We start from the raw sequence: 27602 nt of genomic DNA on the forward strand, positions 1-27602 counted from the left end.
TATGGTTTAAAAATAACAGGCTTGGGTAGAAAAAAAACGTTGCCGGCGGCGGGGGGATCCAAAACCTACTTTTGCTTAAAACCATGCCTTAAGTCAGAAGATATTCATCAAGAAAGGCAATTATCAAGTTTAGTAAAGGTCAAAAGAGAGCAGGGTTTATGGATTAGAATCAGTCACTGATCGGACCAGAAAACCTACAAGAACACTACCTTAATGGGATCCTCAGAGTTTAAGGTAATTTCTGGTAAGAATATTAAAATAGAATTAATTTCTAATATAACCATTATATATGATGTTTTACAGTTTGGTTACTTACAAGAGGATTTAAAATTTTGTAGGTGAAGTTATACTCATTTTACAACTAGGAAAATGAGGCTCAGTGATATTACATGATGTGTCCAAATTAAAAAAGTAAAGATTAGTCTAGAATAAAAAGAATTTTGCAATAAGCCGACACAAGATGTAACAAAGCTTCTGTAGACTCAAACAAGTAATGACCATAGATAGAAAAGACTTATTTCGCTTAGCCATACACGCTAACACAATCAATACATTTTTTTGGATATACTTCTTGGTCTTCCTCATCATCTATAACCAAAGAGACTTATCTTAGCAAATCAATAAAAATAATTAGATATCAGAAGTATCTATAGTCACTGACTACTAAATTTTAAATCAGGGTACTAGTAATTTAAAGCTTTAACCCAATGTTACTTAAGAGTAAGGTTAGAGGTCCAATTGACATGGGTCCTAAGTGGCTCTATTAAGTAAGACCACTGATGATAAAAAGCACTTATTTCAAATGCCATCAAGGTAATTTCTTAGGTACATTAATAAAGACACTAATTTCCTTATTTACTATTTACACCATGGTGATTGAAATTTATATATGTTCTTGTATCAAAATGAAATCTCACTTCTCATTCCTGCTTTATTGCAAGACTATAGTTGAAAAGGAAAAAAACATCAAATAACAGATCTGATCATACTAAATATTTTTAAACACAAAAGTACTTCAAAAATACTTTAATATTTTAAAAGTAATAAAAATGGACTTTTAAAACAGAAAATACATATAAATGAAGTGAACATTTATGGTTTAAAACCAAAAGGATCACCATTTGAATGACTCAAGTAAAACAATCCTAATGCTATATGATGCCTAAATTATGTGCTCACAATAGTAGACCGACTACCTCAAGGCTCACTGGCAAAGAGGAACGTTTGCAATACACACTCAGAATACGAGTATGTTCTTTCTCCTCTGTGCTAGGCAGGGAGGATTACGATAAAAGCGCAAACATGCTCTATTTCTGCCTTAGAAATCCACTGCCAGTGGTTTTCCAGAGGAGGATCACCTAACCACAGACTGCACTACCATCATGTGAGTATAGCAATAGTAAACAATTCATCTCTAATTTGAAAAGTCACCTTAGCAGACAATGACTCGAATCGCATAGCAACCCTAAAGGCGTTATGCTGTAAATCAATCAAATTAGACAATATGAACATGCTGCCTACCAGCAATGCAAAGTCCACGCGCGCCGTGACTTTCCGGTGGATCACTCCTCTGCGGCTCTCCGGTGTGGATGTGAGCTCCTGTGAATAACACACTTATGGAATCTCCAGCAAGGAGTCCAAACTCCTCTAACACTGCCTTCTCAACAGTAATTTGAGTAAGATATTTATCCTTCTGCCAAATTCCAATTTCGAATATAAGCATAAAACATCCTGTTACTATTCATTTGTTAAGTAGGATATGGAAATGAAACTGGATAAGGAAGGATATGGAAGGAATCTGATTATGTACTATAAGATTATTATATAGTTTTGTCTTATTTTTCTTCACTTTATATCTTTATGAAGTATAATTTTTAATGAGAGTTGTTAAATATAAACTTAACCTCAAAATATCTCAAGGGCTTTTTATGTATACATTCAACCTATATAACACAGTATCACATACAATCCCACAGACTTTGAGGTGAGACCAAGATTAAATTTAATAAGTAGTTTTCCCCAAACCTGATCTCTCATTAATTCCAGATCCTCAAGTACAATAATAGCTATTACCAATAATGCAAAAAGCTTAATTGAAGTATCATTGAAATAACCCTCAACAGGACTGCTTACATGATCTAAAACAATGAATTTTTCATTATCTCAGCATGAAAAATCTCACAATCAGCAACAGCTCTAGTTAGTAATTACAAAGATAACTAAAGAAAGAAATTGCTTTTTAATGAAAATCACTTGATTCCTAAACAAAGTATATATTTACGAGTAAGTCTAGATTACAGCTGAACTATCAATACAATATACACATGCCCTTTCCCCGATTAATTTCTGTCTAAGTTTATTTTATTTAAAAAGGCTCCTCTCTAAATAATTTCCTACATGACTATGTCTCAGCTTATTTTTATCTAGGGTACTAAAGTTGCAGATGTTCACATATTCACTCTACACACACATTTTCTTCAGAGAATAGACTATCCATTACCAAAAACATCCTTACCATCTGGAACAATTCCAGGTGCGGGCTGCTGGCCATCGACATCTTTATTAACTGCTTGCTCCAGAAATACCATGTGGTCCTCAGGGCCTTCAACTTCCATTTCATTGTTACAATCTTAACAGAAAATTATTTATTCTTTAGCTCAGAATGAGTTTTTCTGTTTTTGTTAACTAAGTCAACAATTATCACCTTGTTCTAATGGGGGTAAATTATCCCTGAAAATGCCATAAATTCTTCTTCAGATTTTTCTATTTTGAACCAAATATATATTTACATTTTTCAAATATGGAAAATATAATGAATTAAAAAGTAACTGGAATTTTATTATTTTGAAAGGATACTGCACAACTGTATACTGATGGCATACTAGAAACAAAATGTTAGTAACCAAGATGTGTCTACCTAAACCCCTTGCAGATGATAAAATAGAACTTTTATAGACTTTGCCATTCATACTGATGAAAATGAAAAACCATCTGATTAGCAAGTCTGTTCCCTTTATGATCTAAGAATCTTGTTATTACGTTTATAACTCAATGGTGTACTAATAAAACTACATGAACAAAATTTAATAAAACTAAAATTTGTTTGGAGTAAAATAACCCAGAGTATGAAGTGCAAACTAGGTCATAGAGCCAAACAGTAAGGAACTTCCACTGCTGGCCCAAAAAACACAACTGTAGGAGTGTACACTAGTCCTGAAATTCAAATATTGGGCAAACAGTTGTAAAGAAGCTAGATTAGATGTTAACCATCAGATTCAGAGATGACCAAGATCACAGGTACAGAAGCTAAAAATAAGATGGGATCCAATACACAGGATTCCCTCATTGTTACTAAAGTAACATACTGCTGACTGGTTGGCACAGCATCCTAAAAAATAAAAACTCTCAAATTTACCTGTAGTGAGTTCAGCCATCTCCCCTTCATCACCTGGCTGTAATTGATCCATCTCAGCTAAGTGTTTGCAATACATACAGATGTACTCTTCTTTGAGCTGAGAATCCAGTTCATGATCTGTTGGTTTGTCACATTCTAAGTGAACCCATCTGTGACGATAAATATATTTAAATAAAATTTTCTAATTTAAAGTCAAATTAATATTTAGGGAAAAGAAAGATAATTGCTGAAAAACTGGATACAGGAAGGGGTAAGGATGGAAGAAGAGAGGTTATAGGGGTTAGCAATTGACGGTTCTAGAAAAGAAGCTGTCATTTTTGGATGTCATCACAGGTGTTGACCTTTTTTTAAACACATTTTGAACTATTTACTCTTTACTTTTCCCTCTTAATGCTTGTTTCTGGTCTTGTCTTATTTTTTTGCCCACTTACATTATGCCTTTCAGACTCATAAAAGCATACTTTAATTCCATCTATAATGGCACTCAGTACTGAAAGGATTACTGGAATGACAAAAGCTTGGATCTCAAAATACATGGCAGAGCAGATGATCACATGGACAGAAGAACTGACAAACAAATGGAATAACTATATCTTCTTACCTTTTGCACATATTACAATGAAGCATGTCTTTCTGCAATTCTGGATGGTAGCACTTCCCACAGAAAGGACATAAGTTATCCTGCTGTTGGTAACAACTGTCACATACCAGGCAATTGTGATGCCACTGAGAACTAGATCGTGTGCCACACTCGACACATATTCTGCAATTCTAAACACCAGGAAAAATGAAAACAGAAACAGTTTGTTATGCATTTGTACTGCAGTTCAGGTGTAAACCTTTTTAAAAAATCAGTGAAACATTTGTAGATTATATATTAAGCTTTAATTTTTATGACACTAATTTAGGGTGTTATGTTTTTGAAAAAGAAGTTTGTTTTGAACATCTGATGAGATATCATTCAATTTACGCTGAAACCTCCTGGAAAGTGTAAATAGTGGATAGAGACATCCCAGAAAACATAAATAGGGAAGGAAGAAAACCAAGAACGTAGCAATCCAAACTTCAAAAAAGAAACACATTCCAGAATCAGGAAGTAGCTAGTGTTGAATAAGTCTACTCAACTCACTACTTGAAAGCAAAATGGTCCTGCTAGAGAATTCTGTTTGTTTATGGGTAGCTTAGAAACTAAAAACAAGAATTCACACTAAGGAAATATAACCCACTCCAAATGATTAGGTGTCTGAAATTGTGAAAATAACCACTCAACATCAAAATCCAATTATGGCTTCTCATATTCTCAGAAGAGAGAGGCAGTACCCTTAGCAAAGTAGAACTGCTGATGTGCAAGGCCTGGCAGAGGCCAGCCAAACCTCCTTCTGCGCCTCTGAGCTAGGCTGCCTTAAAATCCTGGGCACAAGGCTGACAAACTGTGGGACTCTCATTACCCACCCACCCCCAACTTTGCAATCTAAAGCACCAATAAAAAAGGAACTTTATCTCTTTGAGCTGCTGGTATCTTTTGATACAAAAGAGATGCTCACTGAAAAAGAGGAACTAGCATGAGCCACAGATCTGCTAAAGTCTTACAGATTCAAAATGGAGGTACTCGTAAATACTGATGACAAAACCCTAAGCAAAATGTTAGCAAACAGACTCCAATAGCAAATCAAGAAAATCATGAACCATATCCAAGAGGAGTTTACACAAAAATGCAAGTATGGTTAAATATTAGAAAACCTATTAATAAAATCTAACATATTATTAGGTCTGAGGAGAGAAGATAAATTATTTCACTAGATGCTGAAAAGACCTTTAGAAAAAAATTAAAATCCATTCCTCATAAAAAAAAAAAAACTTCCGAGAAAATTAAAATGGGTAGGTATTTCCTTAATGTGATATACACACATACCTCAATTCCAAAGCCAGCATTTTGTTTAATTGGGGAACCCTAGAGGCATTCCCACTAAGGTCAGAAACGAAGCAAGGATGCCTACTATCTCCACTACTATTTAACATGGTTCTGAACCAATGTAAACACTAAAACAAATGAAAACAGGCAAAATAGGAAAAGAAGAAATAAAACTATTTGTAGATGACAAGATCGCATACTTGGAAAATCCTAAAGAATGTATCACAAATTTAATAAAAGAATTTAACGAAGTAGCAGGATATAAAATTAGCAATGAAAATTCAATAGAATTCACATACACAAATAATAGCCAATTAAAAGATATAATGAATGGGAAAATCCCATTTATAACATCAACAAAATAGAGAAAACTTTTAAGAATAAACTTAAGAAATGTCCAAAACCTATACAAAGAAAATTAGAAAACATTCCTAGACGACACTAAACTAGACTTGAACAAATGCAAAGACATACCTTGTTCTTCGTTAGGATGTCCTAACATCAAGATTTCACTATCAATGAATAAATTTAAAGTGACCTGATAAAAATTCCAGTGAGGTTTTTCACAGAGCCTAAGGTCCATATGGAAAAATAAAAGACAAAAACAGCTAGGAAAAATGTGAAATAGAAAAGATCTGATGGGGGACCATGACTACCAGATACTGCAAAGCCTCTATAATTAAAACGGTACGGTATTGGCTCATGAAGATAGAAAGACAGAGCAATGGAACAGACAAGAAATTCCAGAAATAAACCCAACTAAATCTGAAACTCTAGTCTGGAATCTCAAGTCACTGAGGCAAAGACTGTCTTTTTAGTGAATGGATTTTGGACAACTGGATAGCCAACTGGGAAAAGATAATTCATACCATATAGAAGCATCAACTAAAAATGGATTAGAAAACTAAATGTAAAAAATAACATAAAAACTAGAAGAAAATATGAACTCTCCTATAGCCTCAGTATAGGAAAAGGCTTTCTAATTTTAACTCAAAAAACCAAAAGCAATAGAAGACTGATAAATCTGACTATATAAAAATAAACTTTTGCATGGCAAAAAATAACACAGGCAAAGCTAAAAGGCAAAAAACAAACTGGAAGAAAAGATGTGCACCGTATAACGCAGCTGAAGGCCTTATATCCCGACTATACAAGGAGCTCTTAGACTGTGGGGTCATCAAAATCTTCAAGAGTAGCAGGCAACACACAAGAACAGACAACTTGCAAAAAGGGGTAAAAAACGACCCCTAAACACAGGAAAAATTGACCAGCTTCACTCAAAAGAGAAAAGAAAATTAGACTACACTGAGATAACATTTTTCACTCATAAGACAGGCAAAAATCAAAAGCTAAACATGACAGCCTGTTGGCAAGGATGTAGAAAAGAAGTTCTCTCATGCATGAGTGGTGGCAAAAGGAACAGCCACAAGTTCCATGAAAGGGAATTTGACGATACCTAACAAAATTACATACACATTTACCCCCGAGCCAGTAATCCTACTACTAGAAATTTATTCTAGAGATTCGCTCCCAGCAATTCAAAAACCCATATGCGCAAAGTTATTGATTACAGAATCACTTCTAATGTAAAATATTGGAAACTACCTAAATATTCAAGCATAGGACATTGGCTGAAAAACTATGGTTCAAATAAACAGAAGAAAGAAAGCGAGAGAGAGGGAGGGAGGAAGAAAGGGAGAAAGAGAAAGAACGAAATAGAGAGAGAGGGAGGGAGGGAGGAAGAGGAATGAGGAAGATCTCTATGAACTGATATGAAGTGACTTCCAGATTTTAAGTTAAGAAAAAGCAACATGCAAAAGAGCACATATGCTACCTTCAGTGTAGAAAAGGGAAACAAAAATATATTTCTTTATCATTACAAAAAAATACAGGAAGGATGAATCAGAAATTTTTGAAAGCATGTTAATATCCTATGTATTTTAAAAAATTAAATCAGTAAGAATGGGGAATTTTAAAAAAACCAAAATCTTCAAGAATAACAGGCAAAACACAAGGATTCTTACTATACGGGAATGGATATGTGTAAGAATGTGAGAAGGCAAAGAACTGAGCAGGAGGGTTCAGAATTGGAGGTACTGGTGTAAATTCATTATTTATAACGATGTACATGTGTTGAGTATATGCATACTTATGTGTGTATTTGTAGATATGCATATGTGTAAATGTATACACATGCATGTATTTCCTGCCTCATCTGCTGAAAGGACAAAGAAGCAAACACCCCCAGAGCAATGGGCACACCTAGCACCCAATCTTCACTAAAGGAACTTGGCCTACTTATAGAAAAGAGGACAGATTCCAGGGCTAGGGCAGGGAGGTGTAAGATGATTTTGGAGTATCTTGTTATGCCCAAATGTAATGAAGTGCTTAATGGTGAGGGCATGCCACAAAGACAGGAGCCAGCTTGAAAAGGATATCAAAGGCAAAACTGGACAATTTGCACACAAAACAAATTAGGTACAGTAATAAATTATAAATTGATATTAACAAGAATTCATGAGTCAATACTGACAATATATACATAATTTTAACATGTGAAAGAAGGGAGGGTTCTTGCTTATGACAGAATGCAGGGGGCTGACTGGTAAATGTGAAGTTAGAAAAGCATCATTTTACAAACAACAGGTAAAAACTGCATCAGGCATTGGTTCCTATAATCTTGGAGAAAATTCTGAGGAGCAACAAGATATTTGCACGGTATTAAAGTGTCTCCTCACATACTGTTTTATTAGATAGAAGAGAGAGAAAGAAAACAGTGGAGAAACTTTACAGCAGCTTGACCAGATTATCAGAATTCACATCACCTATGAGGGAGAGATAAACATCAGGTGCATCCAGCTGAAAGCCTGAGAAGGGCACATCACCACTTATGCAATATTCTGCCCAAGAATGAATAACTCTCATTATAATCATGAGGAAATATCAGACAAAGCCAAAATAAGGAAAGTTCTATTTGTGATTTAAAGAAAACAAAACAAACAAACAAAAACCAGGTATGTGAGGAAAAACTCTATTATTCAAAACTGTCAATATCAAAAAAAGACAAAGAAGGGCTGAAGAAATTTTCCAGATTAAAGGACTCAAAAGAAACATGACAACTAAATGGAATACCTGATCCTAGACTATCCTGGAACCTACATAGGAGGAGGGAAATGCTATATGGGACATTAGATCAAGTGACAAATTGAAATATGGATGGTAGATTAGATATATTGATGTAAATGTATGGGGTGAAAATAGTGCTGTGATTACGTAAGAATATCCCTATTATTAGGAAATACACATTTAAGTATTTAGGGGTAAAGGGAACACAGTGTGTATAACTTACCCTCAAAATGGTTCAGGGCAAAAAAAATATACATGGGGCGGGGAGCAGGGAGAAAGGGCATGGATGACAATACTGAAATCCTAACAACAGGTGAATCTAGGTAAATGACATATGGGTATTATTTTTATTTTTCCAACTTTTAAAGTTTGAAATTATTTCCAAATAAAGCCTTTTAAAACGCATCATATACCCACACATCAGCATTCTTTAAAGAGAAACAGAGAAAAGAAACCTGTGGGACAATGACTGGTATATAACGAAGTTCCTAAAAAGATCACCCTTACTTCAGTGCAAGCAGCCTCTCTAGACTGACACCATTCCTGGGAAGGCAAACCTATCTGCCTCTGCACCTCCAGCCCGCACCACAGTGTTTGCATTTGACTAAAGACTATAAAGAACTATGAAAGAATTTAACAGTAGAGAAAAAGTATCATTCTTCAAACTGAAAAGAAGATAAGCATTCCTATGAGAAACTCCATGAGAACTGAGCACTTACTTTAGGCATTATGCTGAGCACTTTACAGGCGTAATCTCGCTAAATCCAACACCCCTGTGAGGCTAAGTACTATTAACTACATGATGAAACACAGCTTGCAGAAGTCAAATGATTTGCCAAAGATCCTGTATTTAGTAACTGGAAAACCTGAGATTTGACTCTACAGCCTAACCTTTTTAATCACTTTATAATACCTCCATAGAACAGAATAAAACACACACACTATCCACTCGTATTCTCAGCAGTATTATAAATAATTCTGTCACGTGAAAGAGAATAGCAGACTATTACGGAAAGCAAATTAGTAAGGGCAGAACAAAAAGAAGCCAGAGAACAACCTTGAGAAATAAACTAGGAATTCTGAACACATTTTCCAAAATAATGAAAACCACAACAAAGAAAATAATGAATTAAAGCAGGAAACAAAATCACCTAGATGTTACTAAAGATTATTAAAGAGAATGTAAAGAAAGTAAATATTTTTTTAAAAGGTGAATTTAACCAACACTTCCCTAGACCTTTCCATGGGCCTAAACGGAGAATAACAATGGTCAATATGTTCCAGACAACACTAATTAGTGTAGAACCATCATAGATACATCCTGGAAGCAAATCCAAATAACTGAACAGAAATAAAGATCTCATGGCCTTCAAGCAGAAAAATAATGAACTAATTAAACTAAAAACAAAACAAACTTCTTCTGTAATTCCATAAACTGGGAAAAAACGGGGGGAAAAAAAGTATCCAGAGTAAAAAAAAAAAAAAGTTGTAATGCAAAACTATACCAAACCAAGTTCTTCTGGTAGTTTGAAGGCAACAATCTCTTTCAGGTTTGCAAGATTCCAGAATATTTACAATTCTTTTATAGAAGTGCATAACCAAATCTCCAAAACACTGGGGGTGAGATGAGGTTGGAATTTGCAGAGGAGATCCCTCCCTCCCCAAAGAAAAAGTCTATAGTCTGGGTCAACTTAAGACAGAGAGGAGGGCGAAAACTTCTGATTTCTTCATTTTTCAATGGCAAGTGGGGGGAGGGCATTTTTAAATATTTTCAACATTTATAACTTAATATTCATAAAATATAAGATTCTGAATTACAAATCACTGCAGGGAATAAAAGGAACTGAAAAACAGGAAATTAAAAAGAACAGGTTTGTATTAAAATAGCCAAGCATTTCAATTACATCCATTAGTCTAAATACTTGACTATTAAACCTTTCAAAAGGTACAGTTAAAATGACACAGAAGGATCCAAAATGAAAAGATCACATTCAACTGGTAAACTAAAACCCCACGCAGCCGTATTTGTCAGGCAAAGCAAAACATCTGGTCCCCCTCTCCCCGCCAAAAAAGGCATTACACAATACAAAGAGAACAGCTTTACACTGATAAAAAGCACAATACATCAATATTAGCCTGATCTACTTGCTAAATAACCAGCACAAGTTTAAATGCAAGGAGAAATTGATATGAGAAATTACAGGAGTCGATTTTATCTACGCGGTAATACACTGTTGAATCAGTCAAAAAAATATGGAAAAAGAACTTCATCTAATTAAATGAAATTAATAAACACAAATACTACAGCTTTAAAGCCACTATGTCAAGCATCCAAATATATGTCAAAAAGAAAACTACACTAAATTATCTGATTCAATACGATTAAAGCAGAAACTAATGTGTTTAAGCACAATCTAAAAAAAGAAAGTTAAAATTAAGTCAAATGTGAATAGATATAAAGTTACCAATACAACAAATATGAGTGCAGCCAAAACTATAATCAAAGGTAAATGTATAGTCTTAAATATCCTTTTTTCCTTAGGAAAGTGAAGAAAACGAATTACGAATTCAACTTCCTATTTCAAAAAAGTAAAAGAGGCGCGGTAGCGGAGATAAAAGTAATAAACATACAAATCCGTCCGACGGCAGGTTTTTTCCTTAGACCAAGAACCAAGGCAAGAGAGAACGCGCCGAAGCACCCCGTCCGGCCGCCAGGCAGAAACAGCTCACGGGACCCTCCTCAGCCCCCAGGCTCCTCCCTCCCGGGCGACCTCACCGGAGAACAGTTGCCCCGAGGCGCTCGGTTCCCGGGGAGAAGGCTCCGCCCCCCCAGGCCCCACCCTCGGGCCGAGGCGGGACAGAACTCGCCGCCCTCTGCCCCACGCCCTAGAACCAGGTGACGCGCCACCAGTTCCAGGTGCCGAGGCTCTGGGGGTGGGGGTGGGGCGCAGGAGTAAGGCTCCCCCAGCGCCTCCTCCTACCCCCTCACCAACACCCCATCCCTGGGGACCTGCCAGCAAGACCGCCCCCCTTTCCAGGACCCTCCGAGGAGGGCAAGCACCACCACCGCCCACCCCTCCACCGGCCAGCGCCTCCCTTCCCGCAGGCTGCTCCCGGAAGAAGCCTCGGGCTGGCGCCTCCTGGAAGCCTGCGAGCCCAGCTGCGGCGGGGAGCCTCAGCCTCCACCGACCGCCTCCGCCACCCGACCCCTCCTGAAGGCCGCCCCACTAGCAGGGGAAGATGCCGAGACCACGACAAACACGAGCGCAAAGAGAAGGGCAGAGGTAACAGGATCGCGTTTCTGTGACAAAGGGACTAGAATGTGAGGATGCAGGGAGGCCACAAGTGTATTCTTGGTCTGTATGTTTTCTGAGAACTTGAAATATTTCATAGAAATGCTAACTCTAAAAAATATAGGGAATTCCCTGGCGCTCCGGTGGTTAGGGTTCAATCCCTCGTGGGGGAACTAAGATCTCGCAAGCCAAAAAAAAATAAAATAATAAATAAAAATTGTTTGAATTAATATAAAATGTAACTGCATTTAGCATTTGTATTTATTATTATGTTAGTCCCAAGTGCTGTCAAACACGTGTGAAAGATACAAGATTTTCCACAGTAGAACCGCGGTAAAAAGAATGAGACGTGTGGACCGCACAGGGGATTCGCTCCGCAGCAGCGAGCAGCATCCACGGAGCAAGGAGGTCCTTCATACACATCACCTGACCACAGAAACTGCAAACAGCATACCCTTAACTTATAAACTTCCGTATTTTAGAAATAATTGGATTGATACACCATGTGTTTACAGATTTCAACTGTGCACCTTACCTGACAACAGAAACTGCAAACAGCATACTTTTAACTTATAAACTACGGTATTTTAGAAATAATTGGACTGATAACCCATTTATTACAGATTTCAACTGTGCCCTTACGGTGCACCGGTGAACCAAAAGGTTTCTAGAGTTTTTGAGTGGTACTTCATTATATCTGATGTTCAAAGAATTGCTGGTTGGCACTTTGAGGTCTGATTACTCTGAACCAGTAAACACAGTCCTGGCTTTATCAAACTATTTCTATACAAATACTTATACAAAAGGCATTCTCTGTATGAACATTATTAAAGACAAAGGATACCTTTCTATTAAAACAGGTCTTGGCAATTTACTTTAAAAGCAGAATTATTTGTTAGATTGGGGAAGGGTGATGAATTGGGAGATTGGGATCGACATATATACACTGATATGTATAAAATGGATAACTAATAAGAACCTGCTGATAAGAAAATAAATAAAATAAAATTCAAAAAAAATATTTGTTAGATTAAATTAATATTTATTTTCTAAGTTAAGCCAGTGTAATTATGGTAGATTAAAGAAGTTCATGCCTAGCTTCATGTCTATTCTGTGAAATTAAGATTATAATAATAATTAAAAAAAATAAAACTCAGCCTGTGGGGTATGTAGAGATGGCCCATGGATCTAGAGTCTTTAGTTTCCTAGGATCCAAATCCTAATACAGATGACAATTAGATTAAGAAATATTCCTTAATTAGTCTAGGGACAAAGCACTGTTACTCAATTAAGTACAGTATTACAATGTAAGACAGGAAACCTGAGTTTTAGTCTCTGTTCTGCCTCTGCAAATTAGTAAACCTCGGCAATTCCCTTAATCACTAGTCCCTCACCAGTTCTTAATCTAGAATTTATTAGTTTACCTGTATAGATTTCAAAGGAAGCAAATTAACTACTTTTATGATTGACTCATCCTAGAGAACATTCAAAGAAAAGTCACAGTAAATATTGTTTGTAAACATCTTCCTAACAGGAAAAAAAATTAGTTTTTTTCAGTCAGTTGGGAATTGAAGGTAAACTTGAGTTATTCTTACCTTCTACTTTCACTTTAAGAATTTAAATATTTTGTGCTTCTAAGGACAGACAATTCTAAAATTTGCTGTTGTTTACCTGGTACTATACTAACTCTGCCCAGTAGGCTGAGTTGTCAGCCAACCTACAAGGTTTAGAGATGCAGGAGACAGAGCCTCAATAAATTCCTCAGGAAGTTTGGAGAGGCCACAATGGAATACCTCAAGGTCACAAAGATGCAAATACCAAAACAGATGGAAAAGGGGAGAAACACTGACTAAAAGAATACCCAGAAAAAATTTAAAATAGCTGAAAATACATCTTAAAAGCATCCCACCAAGCAGAAAGACTGATATCTTAAGTCATAAAAAAGTGGAAAAATGTCTATAGATCCTAACTCTCAAAACCCCAAAGAAACTTTATACAGCATCCAAAAAACCAGATATCTAAGTCATTAAGCATTTACTAAAGCTACCATGGGGGAGGAACAATATACATATACATATGCATATATGATATGATTCCAAATATTTAATACAAGTTTATACATAAATACATACACACATAAATATATATATACATATAAAATCACAGTAAAATCATCTAAAAGCTAATCTGATCAAAATGTAATCTGCTTTATTCTGGATTTTAAATTAATAGATTTTAAAAATACATCTGTTTCAGTATCCGCATATAAGGATACTACCTATTTCAAAGAGTTTCAAAGATTAAAGATGAATCACTAAAACACAATTTCTAAGCCATGAAGCACCATACATTTGTTAGTTAACAGGTTCATAGCAGCATTTTTTTATAACAGCCTAAAATTGTCAGCAACCCAAATGTTCACCAACAGGTGATTCAATAAACAAATTGTGGTACTTCCACTATTCAGCAATAAAAAGGAATCACTACTGGTATGTGCAACAATATGGGTGACTCTCAAAATAATTATGTTGAGTTCAAACCACCACCCCCCTGCAAAAAAGAAAAGGGTATATACTATCCGACATCACTTATATAAAGTTCTAGAAAATGCAAACTAATCTATGGCGAGAGAAAGCAGATTGCCTGGAAGACAGGAGGGAGAAGGGCAGTGATCAGTCAGAAAGAAGGAAATCTCAAGGGGCACCAGGAAACTTCTAGGGGTGATGAATGTGTTCATTATCTTGAAGGTGATGATGGTTTCATGAGTGAAAACGTGTCAGATTAAATTATAGACTTTAAATGTGTGCAGTTTACTGTGTATCAATTATACATCAATAAAGTTTTCTTTTTCAGTTGAAGGTAATATAGATTTGAATAGGTATCCGATTTGTCTGCTCTATATAAAAAACATACAGATCTTTTTTTTCTTAAAAAAATAAACAACTTACTTTGCACTTCCAGCCATTGGTTGGTACTGATTTCATAACTGGTTGAAGACAAAAAGTATGATACCCTTTGTCACACGTATCACACACTAGCATCTTGCTATCTTCTCCCGATTGTCTAAAAAATAAGATAGCATTAATGATGCCTTATCTTTAAACTTATGTTTGTAACATAAGTAATCATGAAAAGAATCTGTCCTGGGAACTGCCCAGTTCATAAATACCCTCCGTCTCTGTTTTGTCTATGCACAGATAATGACAGAGTTAACCCTCTAGAGGATGAGACAGAAATCTTCCAAAGGTCCCTAAAGGATTATCCTTACTGAATGCCCACCTATGGTGAACCCGCTTTAGTCATTTTAGGGTTCCTGCAAAGAAGGAGGGGTTAAGGCAAGATGAATGACACTGATCCTTACTTCTTAAACATCCCATGCCCATCCTTTTTTGGGGAAGGAGCTGTAACTGATAGGTGATGCTGCATGGAAAGGAACAAATCTTGGCACAGTGAGTTGGAAGACACTGTCATATAATAAAAAGAGGATCAAATTTGGATCAGACCTGCAATTGTGTTCAGACTTCTGTTTTTCTAGCTGTGTGACCCCTGAATAACTTAGACTTAGTCCTCTTAGTTTCAGGTACAAAATGTGAATGATAATCAAAGATTACTGTGAGAATTAAATATAATTCTGGCTGAAGAGCTAAGAATATCCATTAAGCAATAGGTGCTAAATAAACAGATATAAGAATAATAATCTTGTTATAATTATTAAGAATTGTAATTGAAAACCTAAAATCTTCCCCTAAACACTCTTCTGCCCCAAAGATTGGGCCCCTGTCCTGTCCATGATCTCAGCCTTGATTCTTGGCTATTAATCACTCTCAGATACTAAGAATTTAATTCAAGAGGAGGGGAAAAGAAAAACTAGGGAACGCAAGAAGAAGAGCTGAGAGAGGAACCGCTGAATAAAACCTGGGGATAAACAGAAGTAAAAAGGAAGATGGGTTAATTGGCCTCCAGTAATTTCTTATTTAATTTAATAAATTCTACATATAAAACTGCACATTTTGTCTCTTTAGCTACATGGAAAGATCTTGGAGGAAAAGCACTCTTTCTTCAAGTTCTCTTACTCCTTCTCAAGAAGAAGCCAGGCACAGATACAAGGTATCAAATAAATGTTTACTGATATTTTCTTTAATTTTTACCGAAATATAAAAGCACATGGTCCTATTTATTCCACATAATTCTAAGATATTGATGCTTATTGTTATCAAATTAAATTACAAATAAAACAGACTGAACATGGCAGTGGTGGGCATCATTTCTCCTGATTACAAAAGTCCTCAGCCTGTAAACAATTTGAAGACTGCTGTAGATGCAGGTAACGTCCCCAAATTATCATGCTAATTAATTAGTAGCATGAGAAAAAAATAATCACAGAAAAGACTGGAGAAATGACCAAAGGATGGAATAAAACAAATAGGAAAAGATAACCCCATTACAAACATTTAAATGCCATAAAATACTTTGTTTCAGAATTATGGTGAAAGTAACTGCCTTTCAGATAGATACAGATTTCTTTTTAAACAGTAGACTTAGTATAAATGGTTCTTCCTGGAATAGAAATTGAAACTTATCACTGATTCTTTGGTTCCCTCTAATAACTACTTTCCATAGTTAGAAATTTATTTTCCTATTAAATCTCCTCCCCAGTCTCCCTCAGAAAAAAAGGTGCTTTTTTTTCTAATGCTTATTTATTTTTAATTGTTAATGTCATTCATTTAAAATTGTTGGCAAATTTAAGCTAGCTTTTTAGGCAACCAGAGGAATTTAAATTATTAAAATTAGTTTTTGTTTAGACTTATTTCAAAGTAATATGTTAATAAATATCTAGCAATTTCTAAAGACATGATGAAGTCAGTGTGAATGAATATAGCTGCAGTATGAACAACCTTTATCATATTACACAAACCTTTAGTACCTAATAATAGGGTCTCTCTTAAACTCAATACACACCTTTGAGTTGAAATTAAAACTTACTTGCAGTTCTGGCACACTTTGCACTCAGGACATTGCCAACCTGCACGTTTTAATGGAGTAACCGCTATATCCAGGCACATTCCATGATAGTGCTGACCACAAGTAGTACAAAAGAACTGATCTAAGAGGTCTCCCGGGCTGTCGCACACTGCACAGTTTGCATCTTCCTTTGCTATAATTAACAGTAAAACAACGAAATTGTTGTATAAGAATTTAATATTTTTCTGGCTTTACAGTTTAAAAATCACTTGAAGGGAATTTTCATGGTAAATCTTTCAGACACTTGAAATTATCCACAATGAACTGATATCCAATCAGAATAAGGTCTCCATTAAAACATTATAATATCTTTAATCTAAATTTAATCACATTAAATTTAATCATATAGTTTTGCAATGATTTGTACCTACATCTACTTGAGACCATAAGCAGTTCTTATTTAATTTTATATCCCTAATACCAATGATATGCTGGGCACCTAGTTAATGTTCAATATATGCTTGCTGAAAAGAACCAAAAAGGAAAATATCAACTGAGAGACGCTTTGCAGTGCAAAAATAAACATTTTTATTTGAGTGTTAAATAGGTTTTGAAATTAACAAAATCAGAGACAAAATTAAGAAAATGTTAATATCAATTAGATTAAGATGCTTCTTAAGCATAAACACTAATTTTTATTCAAGTCAAATAAGGGTTTTTTAATACTGGAAAATATATGAGGGAGAACATTAAAGATGGAAGCTACATATTCATACACAAATACAATACTTCATATACTAATTCTATATTCATCTATATTAACTGCCAGTTGTAAAAAAATTATGGACATCGTCTATCGCTAAGTGTGGATTAAAAAGAATGGCACTTTTTAACAGTTCTTGTACCATCTAAAATAAAAAATAAATGTAAGAATAAACTGGCTTGCCAAGTACACAAACTCATGCATATTACAATATAATAAGGAAAAGGATGTATTCTAAAATCATAACAATTTGATGATATATACAAATATGTCTGTAACTGACACTTATGTTCTCAACTAAATGGTCTGATTAGCTGATTGTCCTAGGGCTGTTTTAAATTGTACATATGATTTTTTTTTCCTCTTTCGCTTTTTGAAGATTTGGTCAGTCCTCTCTGGCTATAAGCCCTCTCTTCCTGCTTTCTTTCCCCAGTCAAGTATCTTGAAACAGAGTAATAATCTATTCCTTTTCCTTACACCAAGAGTTGGCAAACTGGTTTTGTGGGCCGTAGACGTCTTTGGCATACAGAGTTTTTGTTTTTATTTTAGAGTCCTTTTAAAATGGTAAAAAAAAAAAAAAAACACACAACCATTTGCAGTTTGAGGGCAGAACACAAACAGGCCCTGGGATGCATCTAGACTGTCAGCTGGGCCCCTGGTGGCTCCTCACCCACCACCATCTGAAGCTACTTTAATGAGGCTACCAGTGGCCTATGAAATCCCGTGGTTACTTTTTAGGTCTTACCTTATTTGCCATCTGCAGCATTTACCTCCATGCCCACACTGAAATTTCCTACCTCGACTGACTGACGGCAGCTTTCTCCAGATTTCTCCTTAGGCTCCCCATGCCTCCAATCTCCTGCTGTGCTGGCTTTTGTACCTCCACCAAGCCCTCTAAATGACGGAGTCTCTTAGGATTTCATCCTCTTCCATCTTTTCTAATTCCCCATGGTTTTTCTTTGTAATCACACCAATTCCTACATCATAAACCACCACAACTCCCAGATCTCTATCACCAGCCCCAAACTTCTTTCTGAACCTCAGAATGTTATTTTCAAGTCTTACTGGACCCTCAATAGCCAGGTGTTCTAAAAATACTCAAACTCAACACCTCTAAAACTTTTTTTAAACCTAAACCTCTCCCTTCTTTCTCGACCTGCTGGGTAAAGAAACTTTAGTGTCACTATTGACCCTTAACTACTCCCTGACCCAACACATCCAATTGGATACCAGTGAACTTTTTATATATCCTCTTCCATCTGTTTGTACAGTTCAGTCCATCACACTTTGTCTTGGTAACTGCAGTTATCTTCTGAATGGAATGCTCGCTTAGGGCTCTGACCTCCTCCCTAAATCAGCTAAAACATCCAGAGCAATTTTCTAAAAGCGTTATGCCCTGCGTAAATTAAAACTTTATCAATACCTCCCTTCTTGCCTTAAAATAAAAAAATCAAAAATTTCTAGTTTGAGGCAAAAAAAGGAGTGGGGGGGATTATCTCCTTTTCTAACTGAATCTCAGAACATTCACTATTTCCTGGTCAGATCAAGCAGTCTGCTGTGCACATTAACACAACAGACTGTTCAACCTTTGTGTACTTGTACACATTCTGTTCCTTCTGCCTGTAATTTTGTTCCTTTGTTGTGCCACTAGCCCATTCCAAAGAGGCCTTTAAAACTCTTGCTCAGACATAAACCCTGACTATCTAATGTTACCACACCTAAATGCCCATTTAGTTGTTGATTATTCCTTTCCCCATATGCTTAGAAGAAACTATTATATAATCAATTAATTATAACATAATACCATGAACCCTTGAAGGGTAGTAACCTTGTCTTTTTCAACTTCATATCCTCAGCTGCCTAGCACAAATCAATTCTTATATTTTAAGCAAAGGAGTTGCTTCTAAAATCATTTTTAAGTGGCTCTTTAAATGATAGGCATTTAAAAGAAAGCATTAATTCTAAAAATGAAATTACATGTATTAGTTCATTTTTTTAAAATAAAAATGGAAAAACAGAGAGAAGTAGTTTTCTTAATACTAAAAGAGAGTTCCATATTTACTCATTCAAGCTAAGTACATTTAAAAACTAATCTTTGATTTTTGCCTACCCTCAAAACTTACAGAAACTGGGGCAAGTACTGGACTCTTATCAGATACTCAGTTCATCTTTCTATTGTAATTTGCCAGGAACACTATCTAAATACTTCTGTGAAACTTTCTAGAGTTTGCTACTCTGCCACTTCAACTTGCCATGGTAGCTACTAGTCACATGTAGCTATTGCGCAATGGAAATGTGATTAGTCCAAATTGAGATGTGCTATACATGTAAAACACACTCTGAATTCCAAAGACTTAATAGGAAAAAAATATTAATGTCACTATCTCAAAAATTTTATTAATTACAAGTTGAAATATTAACACTTTGGATATACTGGGTTAAGTATGTATTTTTAAAATTAATTTCAAATAAAAAATTTTAACATGACCACTAGAAAAATTAAAATTACATATATTGCTCACATCATATTTCTATTGCACAGCACTGTTTTATAGAGCAAAGCTCATTCTGCAACAAGGTAACTCTGTGTATCACTAAAGCAGAGATTACTTTTTATTCTATGACAGTTTCCACCAATTCCTTGATGACTATACTGTCATGTTGTATGATTAGTATGCATCATTTAATAAATTGGGCAAAAAAAAAATCCATGTGATATATTCAGTCCAAAAACATTTACTATGCATTATATAAAAATAATAATAGAAAAAAGTTGGTTCCAACCATTTTTCTGATCTGGGCGAACATACAGAAATATGTAGAAATACTAAAACAGCCTTTTGGAGGGCATGCATTAAGAAGATGACATTATTGGATGGCTTAAGTGTCATGTCAGACATAAGTATATGTACATATACATAAATATATGTCTGAAAGCCAAAGAGGCGTTAAGCTTGAAGCAATAATCAAACGACTAAGTGAAAATTTTCTTTAAGCAGCTGGGAAAGCAAAATAGATTGAGTGAAAGACTAAAGCTAAAGACAATTTAAGAAAGGACAGGAGTAAAATCCAGGTTAATCTGGCTCCAAAGATCATGTTCTTTACTACTTATTGATACTGATGCCCACTGGAAGGGCAAAGAAGGTGAAGAATAAAAGTACAAAGGAAAAGTGCCAGCACAGGCATAGCATGAAGAAGCTAAATGATGGAGGGAAAGCAAGAAAAGAGCAGGAGAAACAGAGAATAAGCTTTGGACAGGTCACTTCTTCCTAGGTGACAGCTGTGACAAGAAGAAATGGAGGAAAAGACAAAAACATGGAGCTTAAATCAGACGGGAGCTTATCACAGATCCTTAAACACGGTCAAGCTGGAAGGTGAGACCACTGCTTAAGAGAGTCGAGACAGCACATAAGACGAGAAGCGCTGGTGAAGAGCCACAGTCTCAAGTCAAATTATTATCAGTGAATTTAAAAAGGACTAAATCAGCATAGCTTTGTAACTTCCATCAACATTACAATGTCCATGACCTATGTTTCCATAGCTGGCAGGACACTCTGCAAGGTGATCTGCCTATCAAAATGGAATCTCTAGAAAGAAAAAGTAAATCATGGCTGTTGTCCAGAGAGGCTGGCCCACAGAGCAGGCAGGTAGGTAAGAAAGAAAGGTCAGGGGGCTGACAGAATTTAAGGTAACAGAAAAGTAGCAGGACTTGGTGTCAAGAGAGACCAGACAACTAAGAAAATGAGGTAGGAGTTAAAAGTTTACATGAAGTAAAAGAAGAAGAAGCTGAGCGATGAAAGTAAATACACTGGGGGAGGGGGAGTGGATTAAGAGATGTAGCATTCCCAGGTTTAAACCTTGCAAAGACTTCTCACTGCAGACAGAATAAAATCCAAACCCCTTCCCTTGTTTACAAGGCCTACATGATCTGGTCTTTGTTCACCTTGATGTGGTCTCCACTACCCACCTGGCAGACACTAAGTTCCAGACACAGTGACTAGCTGTCTATTCCACAATCACGCCATATGCTCCTGCCTCAAGGCCTGCGCAGTAGTTGTTCGCTCAGCCTGGAATGTTCTTTCCTCTGATCTTGCATGGCTGGCTCTCTGCCATTCGGCCTTCCATGAGAGGCAAAATACTACTCAGGAAGTATATGTGGCTATGTCCCTTAGATGGATATTTAGCGTAAAATTTCCGGGCAAGGTTAGTGTATACTTGCATCATCGTGACAATAAGGTCAGAGCTGTGACTGGCATTTTTCCAGGACAGAGCACCCCCAAAATCGTGTTCTGATGAAAATGCTGGTCTTGCTCACAGATGCGCTCTTTTTGCTGGGATGTTTTTTTCTAATGAGGTCCATGTTTTTGTTAGATTTTTCAACTTTCATAAGAAGATGTCGATCTTACTCCTCACTCAGTTAACTATCACAGCACACTGCTCTGTTCTTAGCCAGCAGCATCAAGTATTATACTCAATGCAGACACGTAACTTAGATAAGAGCTAAAATAACGAACTTTCAGTACAGCAATTCATAATATATGGTACAATGCTACATGATTTTCATTGTCATTTAACCTTCATAATAACACTGTCATTTAACATATCCCCATTTTTAAAACATAAAAAGTTAAGTGCTTTGTGCTATGACATACAATTAGAACAGCTAAAAATACAAATGAAAGATTTTATAAGACTGTTACGTAGTCTTGTATATTACTGCAATATAGTCTATCTGCAGTATTCTCTACATCCTTGGATTAAAACAGATGCTCAGAAAGCTGGGTATTCAGACTGCATTGTTTAAGGTCCCCAGGGAATAGAATTTACTCAACTGGGCTTTGGTGTTATACCGCTGACTTATTTTAAGGGCTGTTATAAGAAATTGCCCTGTGGGGTTTGTTGTTTATACTGCAAGACAGCTACTTGAAGACAGTTTCTCACTGCCATATATAGTGTACAGGCAACTGTTCATATGCCCTTCTTCATGCCGACTGCTGGAAAGCTCTGGAGCCAGATCTGTGGCGTAGGCCTGGGAAATACACATTTATTTTGGGTATCAGCCTCATCATATTACCCTCCCATTTATCCTATCCTTATTTTCCCTTCCCACTGGCCAAATTTTCTTGCTTACTTTTAGTCTTACTTTATCCTACTGTTCACGTATTTGTGTAAGTCTCCGTAAGTCTACTTTGGAACAAGGCAAGGTACCAGTAATTTCAGTAGATCTTTTAGCTTTATGTTGCCAGCATGAACCTTTCACTATATGCATGATAAATGATAACAAATCATCTCACCTCAGTTCTTACACTTCATTATTATATAAAACAATTTATGATCCCTAACAAATAAATGTATATAAATCATATACATTATGTGAACAGAGTCTGCAGAAGAAAGTAGTACTGCCAGTAAGTAATAGAATTTCTCACATTAGAAACATAGTCATAGAAAAGTTTGCATGTTGTTTACTGAGGTCTAAATCACGACCACATACAAAAGGCTGAATAAAATTTAAATTGTTAAACACACCCACAGTTGTTTTATTCAATTGGAAAAGTGTGTTATACCACCCAGAATACAATCAGCTCTGATGATTCACATCGTAGTCTGTGTACTTAGTGAAGTAATTCACTATATGAGGTCTTAAAATAAATAACACCCATTACAGTAGCTGTGCATGAATGCTGTCTTTTTCTCCCAGATTTAACAGTGTGTAATCCAAAACATTTTTAAAACTTTAAATCCCTTATTAGCCTAAATACAATGTGACATTTCAGTTTGCCTTACCTATAATTTACGTCTGTATAGTGATTAAGGGCAACATGATTATACATGTAGACACAAAATAACTTTAACTAAAGATAAAATCATGGTACTGAACAGAGAAAAAATGATGATTATGAAATCTGTGTTTGAGATTACTTTAGTTTAAGCCTGAAGTAGCTATATTTATGTTTCAAAAAGCTGGAAAAGATAGGAAAAAAGCCTTTACTGACATTGCTAAGAATACAGGTAAAAGCTAACAATTAGGTAACTAAGAGATGACATAAAAAAAGACTGAATAAAGAAAGCATCAAAGAGATTTCACAAGCAGATTGGAAATTCAATTTACTAGGGAAAAAAGATCCCAAATCATGCATGCTCATTGGAAATCCACATACTAGGAAAAAAGTAAGATCTCTATTTAATAAGGATAGGAAAGAGTTGTAATTTTCTGTATAACATAAATTTCAAACACTTAAACCTTTTCACCTAATTATAAAATACTGTTTGGAAAAGAAAGAAAAAAAAAGACAACTGGGGATTATAGATAACTATAACCAAGACAGATGAATCAAGAAGAAGCATTAACGAGATTTCTATTATGACTATCAGAACTATACATTTTCCAAGATTTTCAAAAGTGTTTGGTGATCCTATCAACATACATCCTGAAACAACACCTGAATGAACCATCTTCTAAATCTCCAACTGGGTAGTCTTTTTAGTGTAAAAGACACTGAATTAAAGACACTGTTTAATTTTTTAAATGACCTACTTTCATAGTACATATTAAAATACCATATATTCAGCAAGTTTAACTTTCTACAGTAGTTAAATTTTTTAAATAAGAATAAAAAACATGCAAACTATCTTTGAATTTTTGAGGAAATAACTCTCTGGATATAACTTCAATGATATGGTTGGTACCAGATTCCTCCCCACGCCCCCTCACCCCACCCAAGGATCTCTTGTGAAGATCTCTCAGATTATCAAGATTATGTAATGTTACCTTTTACCACAAGTAGAATAACACTTAGGGAACTTAAACATTTGTTATTTTAAGTAAATACATTGATAAATGTTTTAAAATATATCTGTAGTAAACTTACATCTTTCAGGAGCTTGGTCAATGTGCTCTGGACAAAGAAGGAAGAAGTGACTGAAATCCTGAAAGGTGCCGGCTCCAGCAGCACAAGGATAATGGTACATCTGGGTACATTTCTCTTCACAGCATTTGATAGTGGCTCCAAGGTGCTTACAAAATGCACATCGCTGGAAGGGAGCAAAGGATAAAGAAATCTCCTTATAAAACCTGGAAAAGCAACACTCAAATGTGGGGCTAGGAAGATATTCAAAAGTCTTTGCACATTACTGGTAAAACAATTTGAAGCCTGCAGAGCACCGAATAAAGGATCCGTTAAAATGATACAATTGAAGTTCTCCGTTCAGTGCTTGGTACATATTCATCCTTCCATTCAAGTTTAGAAAGTCAGCATTTCACTTTTTTTTTCTATTGACTTTGTCAATACAACTACCATTTTTAAAAAACTAATAATATGGTTAAAAGGGCAGGTTTCTAGTTGGGGGTTATTTTTAACAGGTGATTAAATCCATTAATAAACGGATAAAACATATTTATACTATTTCCAAAATCTCTTACTATTTTCACCCTGCCTAAAAATCAACATGAAGGAAACTAGTCAATCACAGAATAAGTTAATGAGTGGCAACTACATGGTTAAAGGCACACATACAAATCTACACACTTCATTGTAGCAGTTAGTTTCAAGTTTCTTTAAAATGCTGGGCATGTGAAGAAAAATTAAGTCATCTGACTTTCTCCTTCCCCCATTCCAATCTGCCTCTATCTCTTGCGAGTGATAAAATCAAAGAAATAAAATCTCAAACGAACAACAGGGGAAGTTTAGCGCACCTGAAATGTGTTAGAAGTCAGTATGAATTATCTAAGAGTAATTCTTTCCCTAAGAATGATTAATAGACTTCCTCATCCACCCAAGCCCACTTGGGGCATCATAACGTATAAAATCTCTCTCTGTGTGTAGGAGATGCCTAGCTGCCCTCCTTGCATATACTTCTGTTCTAGCATTTATGCTATTGCACGGTAATTACTTATCACTCTTTTTTCATCCAAAATCTTTGAGCAGAGGAACCAGGTTGTACCAACTTTGTATTCTTAGTACCATGAATGCTGTTTGACATAGAAAGGCCCTAATAAACTGGTGTTCATATGTATATATATTAAATGGACTTCACTTTTGGTAATCTTACTGTAGGTGTGGCTCATGACTAGCAGAGCTGAACTAACTGAAGCCAAATGGGATGGTACGTGGTAAAACTGAGGCTCAGGTAATAGAGTTGCTGACATTACTATGAATATCTTCACATGCTAATATACTGATTCCATATTCTGCTAGTTAATTAGAGAATACAATAGTTTTTAAATTATAAATAATTTCAATGTCTTGCATGTAAATCTACGTAAGATATTACATGCCATCAAACTCTTCCTCACAACCATCAGTCCACTGCACTGAACCAATATAAGAAAGTTAAGTGTCTCTTGGTGTGTCTTCGACACATTTTGGCTGCAGGCAACAAGACCACTGTAGCTTCTAAGTAACTCATAAACACTAGTTATATCTGTGACATTTTAATTTTATATAATGTCCACAAGTTCACACACTAACACACATTTCAGTTGTCTTTTTGTACTCAAAGGTATTACTGCATTAACAAAAACTGAAGAAAAGAAATAAAGCCTTCTTTATCTTCACTGATAAAGTATAATAATCAGCTTTTTCCAAACAATATATTTATGTCACAACCTCCCATGGTATCTAAATATGTTTACTATATTAACAGAACCCAGAATTAAAGACATGTATAATATCTAGGTAGTCTGAGTATCCTTGAGTCAATACTGGAAAGGTCAAGGTAATGTTGAGGGAAGAAAGTACATTTATATGTCCAATCAACCACTGAAAAGTTTTTATTATTAACTCATTAATATCGCAAAATAATTTCTGCTAAACTGTTAAAATCTAGAATCTCCATTATTTTTATAGCATATGGCAAGTTGTACAGAAGACTTTTGCTCTAAAAGTAATTTTGACAAATAAAATATAATGACTTTTAAGTGTATAATAAGGAAATAAAATAATTTAACTTGATCCTTTTCTCACTGTCTATATCACTTTAGAAACATCAACATGTTCTCTTAATCATATGTGCAATGGAAAATATTACATGACATTAGCTAAACTACTATGAGAAGTCCTGGAATGTATCCAACATACTAATTTATAATAACATGTAAAGAGATTAGGGAATAAAGGGAAATAAAATACTAACTGCATTTAAGTGAACGCTTCAAACCCATCTGTTATAACTACATAGCTAATGAAAGACATTTGGCATTGAAAGAAAACATATACTATCTGTATAGGCTGGAATATATCTTTCTGAAACAATAAAAAGCATTTATAAAATTGTAAAAAATGTCAAAGAATAAATTTCTACAGGAAACTCATCTAACATCAGCACCCTCATACACCGCATGTCAGAAATCAAAACGACTTATAAGCTAAGTAACAATTACAAAGCTAATTAACATTTCATGAGAGGAAGGTAAGATAAATAGCTCTTATCAACTAAACAATTTGACTCAATATTAAAAACCCCTAAATAATTTTTTATACTTTTTTAATCATTAAAAAAAAGAGGAGAGGGAAAGATAAAAAGAAAAGTGTTAAATATCTTTTGACATTAGTCCAAGAACACATCCAAGAAAAAACTCTCAATGAGAGTTCACATTGCCACCTGTAAGAAAGAGTCTGAGGAACTTCCAAAACTTGGAAGGCTCTCCCAAAATAAAGCTATAATACAAAACAGAATCAATAAAATTTCAGAGATTAAGGTTATCTTAATAACCTTATTGTTACTTAAACCTTATTGTTACTTAATTGTTAATAATAAACTTATTGTTACAATAAGTAACAATAAGTTTCAGGATATTCCAAAGCTTGTTCAATTAATTATCAATTATTTATTCAATATCAACTACTGTAATTGGCTAAGTGCTCTAAGAAATATCAAATATTAGTTTTCTACACACCAAACTGTTTTTAACCTTTACCAAACTTTTCTTCTTATTAGTCTGTTAGGATTCTCCCATAATGCAGTAATAACGAATGAAGATAGCAAGTAAGAGAAAAAATCAAATGGCGTGGGAAACTATCAGGAAGGTCCAACGTCTGCTTATAAAGAGTACCAGAAGGAGAGAAAGTAGAAGGATTATAAGTAGAGAAATTAGAAGAAAATTTATGAAAATATCTAATAATAAGAGGT

The 27602-nt window shown here is 35.3% G+C and overlaps 1 protein-coding gene across 16 annotated transcripts in view; it reads right to left on the reverse strand.

The window, feature by feature from the left end:
- The window catches only part of KMT2C (lysine methyltransferase 2C), a 294763-nt gene that overhangs the window by 104240 nt on the left and 162921 nt on the right, over positions 1–27602 (reverse strand). For 15 of the 16 annotated variants that reach the window (XR_009533406.1, XM_060108762.1, XM_060108749.1 and 12 more), the window contains exons 7-13: positions 24344–24506; positions 16730–16901; positions 14695–14809; positions 4017–4186; positions 3416–3564; positions 2516–2629; positions 1522–1599 (exon numbers count right to left, since the gene is read on the reverse strand). Coding sequence is in view for 15 of the 16 variants with exons in the window: in XM_060108762.1 (XP_059964745.1) it covers positions 1522–1599; positions 2516–2629; positions 3416–3564; positions 4017–4186; positions 14695–14809; positions 16730–16901; positions 24344–24506 (961 nt within the window). In the remaining variant the exon portion in view is untranslated. Of the gene's footprint in view, positions 1–1521; positions 1600–2515; positions 2630–3415; positions 3565–4016; positions 4187–14694; positions 14810–16729; positions 16902–24343; positions 24507–27602 lie in introns of those variants that run through there. The other variant, XM_060108761.1, reaches the window with a different exon arrangement.

The sequence above is a fragment of the Mesoplodon densirostris genome, chromosome 9, assembly GCF_025265405.1.
Source record: "Mesoplodon densirostris isolate mMesDen1 chromosome 9, mMesDen1 primary haplotype, whole genome shotgun sequence".
Lineage (NCBI taxonomy): Eukaryota > Metazoa > Chordata > Mammalia > Artiodactyla > Ziphiidae > Mesoplodon > Mesoplodon densirostris.